The sequence below is a fragment of the Amblyomma mixtum genome, chromosome 4 (assembly GCF_055824585.1).
Source record: "Amblyomma mixtum isolate Tamu chromosome 4, ASM5582458v1, whole genome shotgun sequence".
Taxonomy (NCBI): domain Eukaryota; kingdom Metazoa; phylum Arthropoda; class Arachnida; order Ixodida; family Ixodidae; genus Amblyomma; species Amblyomma mixtum.
Window position 1 is genome coordinate 150,991,890 of NC_143015.1, and position 15,975 is coordinate 151,007,864.

The 15,975-nt window shown below is 44.9% G+C and overlaps 1 protein-coding gene and 1 long non-coding RNA gene across 2 annotated transcripts; both read left to right on the top strand.

Annotated features, from left to right (window-relative positions):
• The first annotated feature begins 1,693 nt into the window (after positions 1 to 1,693).
• LOC149348776 (uncharacterized) lies at positions 1,694 to 5,013 on the top strand. Its single transcript, XR_016292299.1, has 2 exons — positions 1,694 to 1,771; positions 4,725 to 5,013. It is a non-coding gene; the product is annotated as an uncharacterized LOC149348776 (long non-coding RNA).
• Positions 5,014 to 12,738: 7,725 nt separating this feature from the next.
• LOC149348777 (4-vinylphenol methyltransferase 2-like) lies at positions 12,739 to 15,529 on the top strand. The gene is made up of 2 exons (XM_089541844.1): positions 12,739 to 13,197; positions 15,392 to 15,529. Exons 1-2 carry the CDS (start codon positions 12,739 to 12,741, stop codon positions 15,527 to 15,529), a joined length of 597 nt encoding a protein of 198 aa, XP_089397970.1.
• Positions 15,530 to 15,975: the final 446 nt, after the last annotated feature.

Consider the following 15,975-nt stretch of genomic DNA (forward strand, 5'->3'; position numbering starts at 1 on the left):
TAAAACTTGTTGTCGCATTTCTAACACGTTTCTGCTATTTTTTTTTTCTGTTTGAAGTTTTCCTTGGTTCGCTGTCCGTTCTATCACTTTTAGAGATATCGCACTAGATATCGCACGTCCTGCACGGTCTTTTGGTGTAGCTTATCAAAGCTGAGCGTAGAACACAAGAGCAATTACTACAAAGTATCTACAACTCAAATGGAGTAATAAACTGCTAGGGCCTTTTTAAAGCATACTGATATTTGCAGACACAGTGAGGTGATCGTTCCGTGCTGCCGCGTGGCTTAATCATCGAATCAACTGTCCACACGAGCGCAGATGGAATGACTGAATCTATCGTCAATAGCATATTTGCATAGATTACGGCCGTACGCCGCAATCAGTCATTCACCGTACAGCACAGTTTTAAGCACCACGGCTTTAATAACACAAATGGTTAAATCTCCGCCGACTTGAAGATATAGGTCGTACATGTCCACATATTTTCTTCAATCCAAAAAGAAAAAGACGAATTACCACAAATCTAGACCACCGTGCATGAAGATCGGACAAAGGTACGAGTCACTACAGTGAAAAACCTGTCACTAAGTACTTTATCTACACCCTGCCCCTCAGTACTCAAAGTAGGACGCTCAAAAAGCACAAATTTCATTCTGAAAATACCAGTGCCGCCACATGGCTGCAATGAGGAGAACAGGTAGCGAAGAATGTAAAAATGTGAGGTAGGAGGCGGCAGTTGTAGGAGCCGCTTCCATGATGGGGTGAGGTATTCAAAGCAATGGGCATTTAGTTCTTGTTGTTGTTTATACTTTTCAGGGGCATTCGTTCTAAATGGCATCTCGTGCAGTCAGTCATACAGGCGAATCTAACCAAGAACACAAAAGAAGTTGTTATCAAGTTAGCTCTTTTAACGCTAAATTCTTCCTTCCAGGCTACCACGATGGTGCTTTCAATGCGCTGATAACCTTCGCGCCTCGTGTCCATCCAGCGAATACTGCTTAAGAAAACAGGTGAACGCATATCTTTGCGCTTCTAATTGCAGCGCTGATAGCAGAATGCTTTGTCGGCAAGCTCAAAGGGCTTTAGCCTCGGCAGCTTTTGACACGCTAGCTAGTCTACTTCCATCGGCTGTCCTGAATGGGAGGAAAACTATCGTCGCTCCCTTCAATCTGTCACGAAGTAATCTCGTGAAAGCTCAGGACAAACCCTTTAGTCTATGTACAACGCTATGCTCTCCGCAAAACTGCCAGGACCACGGTCGTCCCGAAATTTCATCGAAGTCAAAGGGTTCGCCGCACTCGAGCGCCACACCGTGAAAGAAGACGCCGACGCCCTCGGACGAGCTGCCTTCCTCCAAACGCCAACACAAGATCATCAGCACTTGGACATTGGTTGTGGTCCGGGAACCTTTACGAGATACCACCTTTTACGACGCTCGCTACCTTGCAAGAGATTATTGGCAGTGGACATGTCTCCATTAATGGTCCAATCCGCCAAGGCTAACTCGAGCCATGAAAATATAAAGTACGACATCTTTCACTTGGGCAGCCAGGAGATAAAAGAGCTGATCGGGAGGTATGGCCGCTTCAATCGTATTTACTCTTTTATGTGCTTTCACTACGTCAAAGACCAGCCAAGAGCGTACAGGGATTTGGCCAAGCTTCTTACTAAAGGATCTGGAGAATGCCTGATTGTAAGTGCTGTCACAGCTGCCGATTCTGATGCATGGCTCCAAGTTCACCTAATGGACCGTTGGCGAGACATAATGCCGGTGAGTGAATTCCTGAAGCTGCCATTTCGTGTGTATTGAAACAGGCGTGCTATTTTCATCTTCCTGCCATGTTCGCCACAGCGGTGTCACCCATGGTAATGTCCGAGAGATGTTATTGCGATGTGTTCCTTAGTTTATACCATGGAAAGATTCGTGTCTGACTCATTAGCAGGTTTTAATTACTATACTGAATTGATATAATACTCGAAGAACAATGCATTGGATACATTAGTAACCAGATAATGGACTGCTCGATTCCGTCTAAAGAGTTAAAGTCGAACCCATTTATAACGAACATAGCGGTGACGCGGGGATCGCGTTCGTTATATCCGAGGTTCGTATTACGTGGACATCACGTACTGGAGTGAAAAATCCAAAGTCAGGCTAAAGTGACGTTTATTTCATGAAAAAGTCTTTTTTGCACGTCTGCCTGTTCTTGTTATAGCTCTTTTCAAGCTGTCCAGAATAGTCAGATGCTTCTTGATTAATTAATTTCTGCCAAAGAGCTGTTTTAGGGACGCAATATTACGCGATAACGTAAGGAACTCGTTCTGCTGAAAATCCGGCGTAGCCCGACGTCCGGCGTCAGCCGAAAAAAAATCCTGAAATTCTTCAAGTGAGGTTATAAAGTAGTTAAACTGCTAGACGTGCGAAAGCATGTGTTTAGCCTGCTCTGCTCATGGCCTTGCTTGGATGGGTCGTCGGCACGCCTGGCGACGATATTAGACTCAGGTTAAGCTCTGATCAAGGTTAAGGTGATCTAATCAGTTCGCGACGCAGATGGAAGTTGATGAAGACGACTATGTGCAATGCACAGCGCGAGAGTGCGTTGCATTTAGACCCGAGGGGTCATCGCCTACCGCCATACCATATTTTTTTACTCATTAGTAGTCTCGCGTAGTGACCAGTGAAGCTCATCTGTTCGCTTCGCCGCTGGTTCGAATCCCTTTCACGGCAAAGTTGTTCTTAAAATTTGATTACACTTCAAGGGAAGGTCAAGGCTTCAGCGATGGCCAAGTTTTTGCAGCCTCGGCCGTGAAGTAGGGTTTTTGCTCTAAAAGAACATAGCCGGCTTCCGGGTTTGAACTCACGCCCTCCACGTGCCAGGCGGGTACGGAACGTATAGGCCACGAAGGGTCGTTAGTCCAAGCGCGTTAGAGGTGCATCTGATGAACGCGTTGTGGTGTGCATGGCTTATTAACGTGTGTTCGGACTTTTTACCGGACTGGTATTGCTCTCCTGATGCGCTGTATATCCTTGCCGGACTTTAAGGTCTGTTATGTTTTCTATCAATATTGTGCCACGTAGCACCTACCTAGGTGCTGTGTAAATTTTTTGCGTGCGCACGCACACGCACACGCACGCACGCACGCACGCACACGCGCACGCACACGCGCACGCGCACGCACGCGCGCGCGCGCACACGCACGCGCGCGCACACGCACGCGCGCGCACACGCACGCGCGCGCACACACGCGCACGCGCACACACGCGCACGCGCACACACGCGCGCACGCGCGCACACACGCGCGCACGCGCACACACACGCGCGCACGCGCACACACACGTGCGCACGCGCACACACACGCGCGCACGCGCACGCACACGCACACGCACACGCACACGCACGCGCACGCGCACGCACGCACGCACGCGCGCACACACACACACACACACACATCCTTTTTGTACATAAGAATGTAGAATAAACACCACGAAAAAAATTAACGTGTGTTTGGGATGTGTATTGATGTTATAGTAATTAATGAAATTAATATGTTAATTAGGCGTCAGAAATTGTACGGAATTAAAGGGCGGTGTTATCATGATTCATTGTATGAAAAAAAAATGGTCTGTATATGCATGATTATGCAGTGACATAGTATACCGCACAGTGTAACCTAGCTAGTGATTGGTGTTTGTGAATTGATAATTGTCACTGGTGATTTGTAACCCATAATGGGATCGATAATTGCAATTGTAATCGATTACCGTGATCGGTAATTCGGTTGCAGATTGGTAATGAGTGTTAAATGACAAAGAATAGGAATTAAGAGAGGGAAAATGTGAAGGCACCACCACGCTTAATCTGAAGGCTAAGCTTGAGCGTCTTTCTATTACTAATTACGACATGAGCGCTCATGGCACTGAGTGTTAGGTCGGCCTCCGCGTCTCCGGCTCCCATTTATACCCGCGGCTTTCAAGTGTCTGTGGAAGGCTACACGGTCATTGGCTAGAAGGCGACCGGATCTCACCATTGGCTGCACGTGTCAGCCAATGACAACCAGTGGTCAGGTACGGTCGCCTGCTGTTGGCAGAGCGCCAGTCATTGTCAGCCAATGGTGTGGTCCGGTCGAGAAGCACCCAATGGCTGCGTCGCTTGGCTGCGTGACAAAGTCATGCTTAATACACGACGTTTTTATGGAATCTGAGAAATTCCAGGAGGAATTGTGTGCTGTTCTATATTTTTATTATTTTAAATTAACTTCCATGCAAGAGGTTCGCCGCAGTTATTTCAACTCTTTTATTGTTCAAAAACGATTTCAATGAAACCATTACACATAGAGGGCAAGATCGCAGAATCGAAACCTTTTTTTAGAGCTTACATAAATAAACATTGTGAACATCTGTTGATTTCTTTGATTGAAAACTGAATAAAATTCTACGAAGGTCGCCTAGTGTAATACGCGGCATGAAGCTGAAAAATGTGGTGCGACTATAACCTCAGTCTTCTTTTCAGCAGTTTGTAATTATAATTCTTACCGTACGGCACAGAAACTAGTCTGATTTTTACTAATAAAAAGTTATTCGCGCAGTACTTTACACGAAATAGACTTAAACCTCCAGAAGCCGAATGGCAAAGCCTTTGATTTTTTTCCAAAAGAGAGAAGTTACATTTAGAGTGCAACTTCAAGCTCGATTATTGTTAAATGATTCATCTGCTCTCAAACAGGATCCGAGGCTTTTGCATTCTGACCAGTTCAAGTTCAACATCGAGAAAGACCTGGGAAAGGTCGAGGCCGAGGTACGAGCAATGGTCACAGAAGCAGGACTCGAATGCATCGCTTGTCGCGTATACGAAACCGAGTGGCTTTTTCCCAGCGTGGAAGCATGCGTGGGTAAGTTCAACATTTGCGTCCAAGGCCAGTAGCAATGGATAAAAAAAAGTTACTGAAGACAATTGCGGTTCCATCAGTGCCTTTTGAAACGTCATCACTACCTAGTTTCTAACGCCTCACACCATCTTGGCGTGTTACAAAAGCGACATCAAGTTTGAACAGTCATCGTCATCAGCAGCAGAAGCCTGACTACGCCCACCGCAGGGCAAAGGACTCTCCCATGTCTCCCCAATTGCGGCCACCATGTACACGCAAACTTCCTAATCTCATCCGTCCGCCTAACTTTCTGCCGCCCCCTGCTAAGCTTGCCTTCTCTTGGAATTCATTCCGTTACCCTTAAGGACCAGTGGTTGTCTTGTTCAACAATAATTCATTCTAATCAAAGATAATGCATACAAAAAACATTGAAGTAGTGTTGTTCTTGCGGACAAAAGTATGAAACTTGCTTTGGTAGTGGTTACGGGCAAGCCCTGCTAGTATGGGAACTTATATACACGTACAGAATTTTCTACCTACGAAACATCACCTTCAATAAAAATGTCGCCATAGCCTACAGTTCACTGAGTTGCTGCACTCCTTTATAGCAGCAGATGCTGTCGTCTGTTAACAAAGCGTGTCACATGCGTTTAACTCGGTAACTAAAAAAGAGAAGAAAACCACTGGCTGCTTCAGATAGAGGAGGAAAAAATGAACCTAGAAGACGTTTATGACAGTAGGTTAATTGGATAATTAATTGAAACAAAAATGCCGAAACTGCGTCTAGATAGCGCAGACGTCGATGAAGCCACGCGAATGGTGTGACGTCACTCTATCGGAAGTCATCACGGCATAGTGAATATTGTTACAGAATGTTCGAAAAAACGTCGGATTTGTGTCAAATTAGATGGAGAAATGGGTAATTAAGCGTAATTAACACGTAAGATCCCCGAAAAATGTATAATTTGGGCATTGATATAGCCACGGGGACGCTGGGACGTCACATCCACCGGAAGTCGTCATGGCATAGCGTCCTAGGCTTTCGCCTCTCAACATTTTAGTTGCCAAAGTGTGCTCGCAAATTTTTTTGTAATTTGAAATTTGAGGAATCAAATCTTTTGTGCCCTGCTGACTCAGTGCTTCGAAATATTAATCCGAATCCATTCCAACATATACTATCCAAACACCTTTGTTTCAGATGCGATGCTTGAGTCATTTGTATTCTCGAAAGAGCTTCCGAAGTCTGATCTCCCTGCACTGAAGGCAGACTACGCTCGGCATCTTCAGGGTAGCGCCGGGCTGACAAGCAGAGGATTTGAAATGAAGATGACCCTCTACAGTCTCCACGCGCGATCATGTTCGAGTACCTGAAGAAAAAAAGAAAAGCTGAATTTGGAACCTGCCAAGCCAGTACCCTGCCCAGGTTTAAATTGTTGCCCTTGAAACAAATAAACTGAGAAATACTATCCGTTCTAGCCACAAAGTGTATTTGACGGACGTTCATTTACAGGGCGGGGATTCTTAAGCTAAGGCGGGCATACCCAGCTAGGCGTGCCTGACAGAGAGCGGTCAGTAGAGACTTCATAGGGGGCACGTGGGAAAGAGAGGGTGCAACTGCAGCGTGTCAGAGTGGGAGTGGAAGGTCTTCTCTGAAGAAAGACCTGGATAAAGACTGAAAGAATGTTACGACTCCATAAGTATTAATTTCTTACACCACAATGCGGCCTTCGTCATTTTAATTATATTCGTCAAAAGGAAGGCGTGATGTGAACTGTAAAAAAAAGGTCTATCAAAAAATCAAGAAATGAACGAGAAAATATGCACAATATCTCAATAAATTGTCTTTAAAACTTCATTTAGCGTTAAAAATAAGAACAAACATTTTTCATTCAGTCAAACAGCTGTGCTATAACAGCTATAACAGCTATAACAGCTGTGCTTTACTAAACCTTTGCCGAGTTTGGTTGTGGTTAAGTAAGTTAGTTTACATGCTCAGAGAAGTTTGCATTTCGTGCCGCTTCATTTTGGTTTTTAAACTTGGCGTGCCATTCCAGACTTTCATCCGTATAGAGAAATTAGAACCCCGCGTCATGTAACTAATCCGCAGCTCAACATGACAGCGTTCTCATATCTGATATGACGCTTTGATACGTTAGCCTCACACCCTATCCTACCATACCGTGCACAAATGCTACCATGCGCTTCTCCGCGCCTTGTTTAGAACTCATGGGCTTTCTTTCGTGTTTCTTAGCCCACAAATAAGCCTCGGATTTTATTCAGTCAGCAAGTCTTTCACGTGAAGTTTTACTCCATTATCTGTTGTTGAAGCAGTCATGAACACATGGTGCATACAGGTTGGAGCACTCCGCCACCGTATCGGTGGCTGGTTGTGCGTGCATTCCCGCGAAGTTCTTGAGCTTCCACTTCATCACACCGATTCGGATATCGACCAATGTCCTGCCGTCACTCTCCATACAAGAATGTGACAGTTATTTCAATTAACTGTGCGCTCAACGGCTACCCGGCTGCACTGTCGTTGACGAGCTCATTAGTTGCTTAGAACATGATTAATAGGCACTGACGGCAACCATTAACCGGCACAGACCAAAAAGAAGAACATTAAATTCTCGAATGAATCTCCGGTTAGGCCTAGTTGGTACATGTTACTGTTGGCTGCGCCTGTGTATGTCTTTGTGTCTCTTCGTTCTGGATCGTCCCGTATTTGCGCAACCTTCACGCTAACAGTATTAAACTCTCCGCCATACTTTCTTCACGGCCTTCCTCGCTTTTGCCACAAATCATTTCCGGGTTAAGTCAACGCCAGTATACATGGTCTGTTCTGAAAGTAGTAGGACTGGTTTTTTCCTGGGCGAACGGGCGGACGAGAGGTGGTCTGCGCGTGCAGTATCGTTGAAGGGGGATATTGGGAATGCTGGGGAAAATCGGCAGTCGGCTCTCGGCCGTTAAAAAGAGGAGGTCGCTTGTACTGTGAACCACTGTCGAAACGTCTCGTCACGCAGAATCGTCGAGCGTTTACTGCATCAGCGATACGCGATCAAATTTTGAGTAAATCTTGGTAAAACAGGCAAAGAGACTCACAACATGATTAAGGAGGCCTACGGTGACGCTTCCATGGGTAGATCAGGTGTTTTTGATAGGCACAAGCTTTTCCGAGAAGGTAAGGAAAGAGTGGAGGAAGACGACCGCTTCAGATGCCCTTCGACCAGCAAGACCAACGAAAATGTGTAGCGAGGGAAATATTTACTTAACAGTGATCTATCAGAATGATTGCTGATGACTTGAGCATTCCTCAAACCCAAGTTTTTGGGATCGTGACAGAAAACTTACCCATGAGGAAAGCGTGCGCGAAGTTGGTGCCGTGAGTGTTGTCAGAGGAGGAAAAGGACAACCGGTAGGATCTTCTTCGTCATCTGAATGAGGACCCCGATTTTTTGTCCCGCACAAGGCGGCAACCTTGACAATCTTCCAGATCCACCATATTTTACGCACCCGCTCATGCAAAATATCACATTTCATCCCGTCGGCATAGTCAAGGTAATTGAGTCACTGAAGAACTCGTCATCTACTGGAGTGGACGGTATCAACGCCAAAGTGCTGAAAAATACTAAACATACGTGTAGCCTGTTCTTATCGCTCATCTTCCAGGAATCCCTGAACACCGGTTCGATTCCACGTGACTGGCAGGTGGGCAAGGTCATCCCAGTCTTCAAGAAAGGAAGCCGATCATCGCCGAGTAACTACCGCCCGATTTCCATAACAAGCGTTTCTTGCAAAATAATGGAGCATGTTTTATACTCGCATATTGCTAATTTCCTATCGTCCGTTCATTTTTTTCACTCAAGCCAGCATGGTTTTCGCAAGAATCATTCCTGTGATACCCAACTGGCACTCTTCCTGCACGACTTACATTTAAACCTTGATCGTAATATCCCGACTGATGCAGTGTTTTTAGACTTCGAAAAAGCGTTCGATAAGGTCCCCCATGGTCGTCTCTTACTAAAGTTATCGCGCCTTAATATTAATCCATGTGTTCTGAACTGGATTCGAGGGTTTTTATCTAACCGTCAGCAGTTCGTATATGCCAATTCACACTCTTCATCCTTAACACCTGTGCTCTCCGGGGTACCTCAAGGAACGGTACTCGGGCCCCTCCTTTTCTTGATATATATTAATGACCTACCGTGTAACATTTCTTTTCATATCCGACTCTTTGCCGATGACTGTGTCGTTTACCGAAGCATTACTAACTCCACCGACCATCTCGCATTACAAACTGACCTTATTCGCATACAGGACTGGTGTAAAACATGGCTCATATCATTAAACATTTCTAAAACCGTGTTAATGTCCATTCACCGTCGTCGTAATTACGTAGCGCCTAATTATAATATTAATAACCTGCAGATTGGAACATCCGAATCATTCAAATATCTTGGTGTGCATATCTCGCGTGACCTAACTTGGACCTGTCATATTAATCACATAATAAATTCTGCTAATTGTGCTCTAGGTTATTTACGCCGTAACCTTTCACTCGCTCCTCCCCCTATTAAACAGCTTGCTTTTCAAACCTTTGTGCGTCCCAAGCTTGAGTATGCTAACGCTATTTTTGATCCGCACCACAATAATCTTACTAACGCCCTCGAATTGGTTCAGAACCGCGCAACACGATTCATTCTATCTAATTATTCCTACCACTCAAGCATCTCAGCACTAAAAGCTCGAATCAACTTGCTCCCCCTAGCCTCGCGCCGTAAGATATCACGTCTTAACCTTTTTCATAAATTTTTCCATTCTTTGCCTCTTGATAACCCCTACATAAAAAGAGCCCACCGCATCGCCCGGTTCAGCCACAGTAACGCAGTGTATCCCCTACAAGCCCATACTGTGACATTTCAGCAGTCATTTTTTCAGCGTACTGCACGAGACTGGAATGACCTGCCCACCGAAGTTGCCATTATCATCAACCCACTAGAATTCAAGCGGAGCGTCGCCAGCCTTTCATCTTAACATTTTTTACCATTGTTTGCCAGATACCGTCCACTCCCTCATGTAATGTCTCAACCGAGACCTTTGAGGAAATAAATAAATAAACGCTGTCTCAGCCCCCCTACAGCCTCGACTTGGCCCTGCCAGACTTTTTTCTATTCCCGAGAATAAAATCGACGCTCGAGGGGAAACATCACGGATCGGTAGAGGTGGTTCAACAGGCCGTGACGAGGGAGCTAAACAGCATTCCGGTCCAGGCGTTCCTGGAGGCGTACGAAAATTGTAAAACTCATTAGCAGCAGTGAGTAGGCGCGGAAGGGTGCTACCTTGAGAAATTGTAATCGTTTGTACTATTCTATTGAATAAATTTTGTTTAAAAAAATGAGTCCTGCTACTTTCAGAACAGACCATGTACAAAGGCACCTCTCAGCGAACTTCACTTATCCTTGTCCTGTGCAGTCGGACTTGGCCCATAATAGCGACCCCTCTGTCCAAACGAACGAAGCATGAATTATATGTTGTTGTTGTTCACCTCGTACAATGGCGCATGCCCACACAGGGGGATTGCATGTTCTCTGTACAATCTGTCGTGCGCGCGCGCTCGTAGTCGTTTTTGACCATGGCCATCTCACGCGCCCTATCCTTTCAGGCTGTCCCCTCACTTCTTTCATTTCATTTCTCCAGTCTGCCTGCTATCCCTTTATTTCCGCTGCCCCAGCTCAGGTGCGTCTCGTGGCGATGGCAGATGCCGAGGGTAGCAAAAAATCTTTTATGTTTATTAAAAGCACTGCTACTGCTACTGCTACTGCTACTGCTACTGCTACTGCTACTGCCACTGCTACTGCTACTGCTACTGCTGCTACTACTGCTGCTGCTACTACTACTACTACTACTACTACTACTACTACTACTTCTACTACTACTACTACTACTACTACTACTACTACTACTACTACTACAACTAACACTACTACTGCTGCTACTACTACTACTACTACTACTACTACTACTACTACTACTACTACTACTACTACTACTACTACTACTACTACTACTACTACGACTACTACTACTACTAAAAAACAAACTCTTAGGTGATCCTAGGTGGACCGTTTTGCGGTGCGCTTTCTACCAGTGTCAACAGAAGTTTTCTTTTCATTGTCGCGAAAACAGTTGTACAAATATATTTTGGGGCTGCTTTTCCCTCCTCCTGTTTACCGCTGAATGTACTTTGGATTGCCACGAGATGATATACTTAAGCGGGTGAGAAAAATCTTACCTTCACCGTGCGCTAAGGCTTTCTTCTACGCAGCTACATACAGAAACATTCCCCGTGAAGACTTGGCTTTAGAAAAGGAACATTTTTTGTCGCCTGTGAACTGCCGCCGTTGTGGTCTTCTGGAAAGAATTGAACATATTGCTTCATCACTTGTAACGACGTAATTCTGCTCTGAGATGTCTTGCAACGGAACTATAAAAAACGAATTATTTGTCTCCTCATACCATACATTATCGTAACACAGTGCATATTGTTGATGAACCTCTTGACAAGCTCTTCTCCGCCACAGAGCAATGAATGCGCAATAGCGGGCAGGTTGGCCTTCAAAACCTATGTCACGAGTTAGACGATTGGGTTCTAAAAATATAGATTTTGGACGCTTTTCTTCTCTGTTGAGAAAAACAAAAGCTCGGACAGTAGAAAAGGAAGGCCCTCCTGTATCTGCTTCCGCGGTAAAATGCGATCAGAGCATCGGAATCCTGAGAAATGAAGTTGTCCCCTCCCTAGACAGCATCAAATTTCGCCGTTTCTATAGACTCTCATTGTTAAAACATTGAACGGCGTGGGAACAAAATCTTGATCGGACACCGGGACACTGATCGGACATCGGAAATGCTCTTCAAGATCCCGCAAAAACTTAAATCATCCCATAGAAGCCGAGCCGATGTCTGCGCGATATTTGTCGCTTCCCATTGAAGCGCTCTAAGCAACTAGGCTTATCGTCATTGCTGAGTGCTGTTCACACTTCCTGAAAAAGCAATAAATTATGCCCAACCTATCAGCAGCTATTGTTCAAAAATAACAAGGGCTGTTTTCTGCTGATAGCCCTTCGCGTGCGATAACAAGGCTCATTTACTAGGCTTGCATGTAGTAAGCACCATCTCAACGGAACGCCAGAAGGACCGACCGTAAGAGTTTGTACACAAACATTCAGTTGATGAATACATCGTCACCTTGATCAATTGACAACTGCGGCGTGAACGCATCAGATCAGCGTAACCTCGATCAGAGTTTCAGTCTAATATCGTCGCCAGATGTGCCGACGACCCAGCAAAGCAATGAAAATCATTAACTTCGTAGTGAAGTTTTGTCTAGTGAGGGACTAGCACTTTTTCACAGCTAAACGCACCTTCATGTCGCTTGAAAAGCCTTCAACTAGGTACACGACTTCAAAAACCAATTCGGCTCTCATTCGGTCAATCACCCCATCTAAAGTAGGCGAGGTCAGTCAATGGCTACTTGTGTGGGTATATCTGAGTACGATCTCCTGCGCTTGTTATTTCATCGATGATTGCAGAGCGCATTATCTGCTATTCGCTGAGGCACTCCTGATACTCTGCCATGGCTGCATCAGCTGACCATTGTGCTTTCAACAACGGAAATCAGTGCTGCTCCCTTGGAAAAGGTACAGGGGTTTGTCAAACAGCTCCGCCAGGACTATTTAGTACCCAAAGCTGCAACCGACCATGTAATTTTATAGCTCTACGTCCCAACCGAAAATGCTATCTAAACAAAGATCGACACGGTGTTACTCCCACGATTTCATCGACGTTAATAAGTACTGCCTTTTGGAGCGCCTTGCCATGGAAGAGAACGCCGACGCCCTCAGACGAGTCAACTTCTTCCAAACGCCAAGGGAAGGTCAGCAACAATTGGACATCGGTTGCGGACCAGGAACCTTCACTAGGGACCACCTTGTTCCGCTTGCTGTGCCTTGCAAGCGGATAGTTGGCCTGGACCGGTCGCCCCTGATGGTGGAATTCGGGAAAGCGAATTCGAGCCGCGGTAATTTAAAGTTCGACGTTTTCAACTTCGGTGACCAGGATGTCCAGGAGTTGATTTTCAAGTATGGCCGCTTCGACCGTGTTTATTCTTTCCTGTGCTTTCACTACATCAAGGACGAGCCGAGAGCGTACAGGGACTTGGCCAGGCTTCTTACTGCAGGATCTGGAGAGTGCCTGATTGTCAGCGTACTGGCTGCTTCTCCTGCACACGCCTGGCTGAATGTTCATCTGATGGACCGTTGGCGAGGAATGATACCCGTGAGTACAGAGTAAACCAGTCCGTTTGCGTAAATTGAAAGCAGTTCCTTAAACTCAGTTTGTATGCATTTCAAAAAAGTAATTCGGAGCAGTGCTGTCAGACGCCCAGTTTTCTCATGAGGCGAGGTTAGTGAAGGGATGGGTGTTTATTGAGCAGCACTTTAGGATGCTAACAGTCGATTTCGCCTGCTAGCAAAGCACATAAAGAGTGCCCCCCCCCCCCTCCCTGATTGTGAAGAGAAAAATAAAAAAAACCTCAAGGAAGCGGGGTGTCGGCAAAGATTTAAAAAATAAATTTTTATTTTCTTCTATCATATGGGATTTCTGATTCTTTCTGAACAAGATTAAAAAGCTGACATGAGGATGAAAAATTTTTTAACGTGAAAAGTGACTTTTTTTATAAACCTGAGTGTTGACCAGATATGCGCCATTTTGCAACTATGAGGTGTGTGCAGCTCTTCGGTGTTAAAAAAAAATAACAAAGCAGGTAACTGTCAGCAACGAATGAAATGCAATCAAGAAACCTAAGGCGACAACCACAAAACACTACATGTTAGCTCCTGGAGAGCAAATAGAAGCGAGGTTGATTAACGCTTCTGAAGAAGAATCCCCACACTTTGGGAAATGTAATTGCTCTGTGTTAGTATTAAGCTTCCCCTCACTAAGAGCGGCTTATTTTGCTTTTCCTTGGTCAGTTGTCTGGTTAGCGTTTCATTTTTTACTTATAGTACACTGATTTTTACGAAGTACTCATGAGGCAACCATGAAAAGCTTCCCACCGTTTTTTTTAAGCCAAATTTAGCGCCAGACGCTGTGCGACTTGCCTGAAGTACGTGAAGATATGCCAGAAAAGAACTGGCTTGTTGCAAAGGTTAGCCGGTTCACCCATAGAGTATAATTATTTGGAGCTGACTTAAAGGAAAAATTGATCAAATATTTATCGGTGTCCCTAAACGAATCTCGTTTTTTTTTTCTTCAACAATTCCAAGATCCGTACCTAAATTCTCATGGCTCAGCATTTCAGTCATGTAGGACAAAATAAATGCAAGGTTTTATATTCTGCACTTGCGTCATCGCAGAGTAATGAAAAATTGAGTTATGAAGCCTTGAAACAGAATATGACGTGTGGATGCATTTGGTTTTGAATTATCCTGACTGTATAGAGTCTGACTGTGTATAGCCTAAACATTGCCTTAACCTGTCCTTCGAATTCACTTCAGTCTTGCCTAATCATCGCCTTACAATGTCCTCCAAGACAATTTCTTTTAAACTTTCGTCCCACGCGACCTCCTAGCCAAACCGTATCCAAGTCATTTCATATCAAAGGTGAAAGGCAGAGGCATCAGACGCCCACCGGCTTTTTCAGCATTTTTAGGGATGTAGTGTTTTCTGACTAAACGCAACAGTAGTCTGTTTTCACTCCGTTCTTCGTCGCATGAAAAATTCCAACGAACACTCCTTGTTTAGGCGCTTTAGGTACCCTCAGTTATTAGCCTGGGTTAGGATGAAACGAAATACAATCTGTTTGCGAGGAAAAAAACGCCGCATTGCACTGTTTTCATATAACAAACCCGCTTTGGTCCCAGGAGAGAGAGAGAGAGAGAGCAAACTTCGTGTGCTTTAAAAAAATGAGCAAAACGCTGAAGCAGCATATGAGTACCGAGCGTTAGCAATGTCGAACGAATATTGCGTCATTAGCCATCTTCGCCATATACCAAGTTTTCGTTACATCCTGATATCGAACGTATACAGCGGAAAAAGACAAATCGTTTGACACCACTTCGAATGTCGTACGTCAATTAGTTCGGCCGCTATGGACGCTTGAAGTTTCAAGATGTCGGGTTTTGGGCAACCAAAGGTCGTCGGGGCGAATCTCTTTGGTAATTCGACTAGCACCCTTGTGCTCCGTAACTCACTGAATTGTTGGATATCACTCCGAACATTCTGCGCCAATTAGGTGGTCCTCAATTAGCGTACCAATAGTAGAACCGCATTGGTCCCACTTGAATGACATTGTGTTTCATACTAACGCGACCTTGAGTAATGCGAGTATTGTAGCTAACTCTCTAAAAGTGTTGCAGAGTTGGGCTGTCATTCCAAGACACAGAGAATTGAGTTATTACCGGCGGTAAACACGTATATTTGAGCCACACTGATATTTACTGAGTAACCGAATCATTCTCATTTCATGCAGGATCCAAGGAATTTGTACTCTGAGCAATTTAAGTTCAACTTCGACATCGACTTCAGGAAGGCCGAATCCGGAATACGAGCAATGGTCACAAAAGCAGGACTAGAATGCCTCGCATGTCGCGTCTACGAAACAAAATGAATGTTCCCCACTGTGGACGCATGCGTTGGTAAGTGAATTTTTTCGTGGCACTTTCGCAGCAGTTCCAGTTAAGTCGCCTAAGACAACGTTGCTCCCGGTTTTTTATTTATTAATTTATTTATTTATAGAATACTGCAGACCGTAAGATGGGTACAAGCAGGGAGGGGCAAAGATACACAAAAATAAACACGGCAAATTACATCGCAGACAACTAACATATGAGTAACAGGACATAGTAAAGAACAAGGAAAAACAACTCATCAACTATCAATAACCAATTTTGCCAATGGCATCAATGCTGTTTACGACCTCAGGCGGGAATTCACCCTATTGAGTTATTGAGTGAGGAAAAAATGAGTGTTTGAAAGCATTGATAGCATAGTGCTTGAAAGCATAGTGCTGTACAGTGTTAGTGATTCCGTGTGACGATGTCGTGTTAGTCGCGT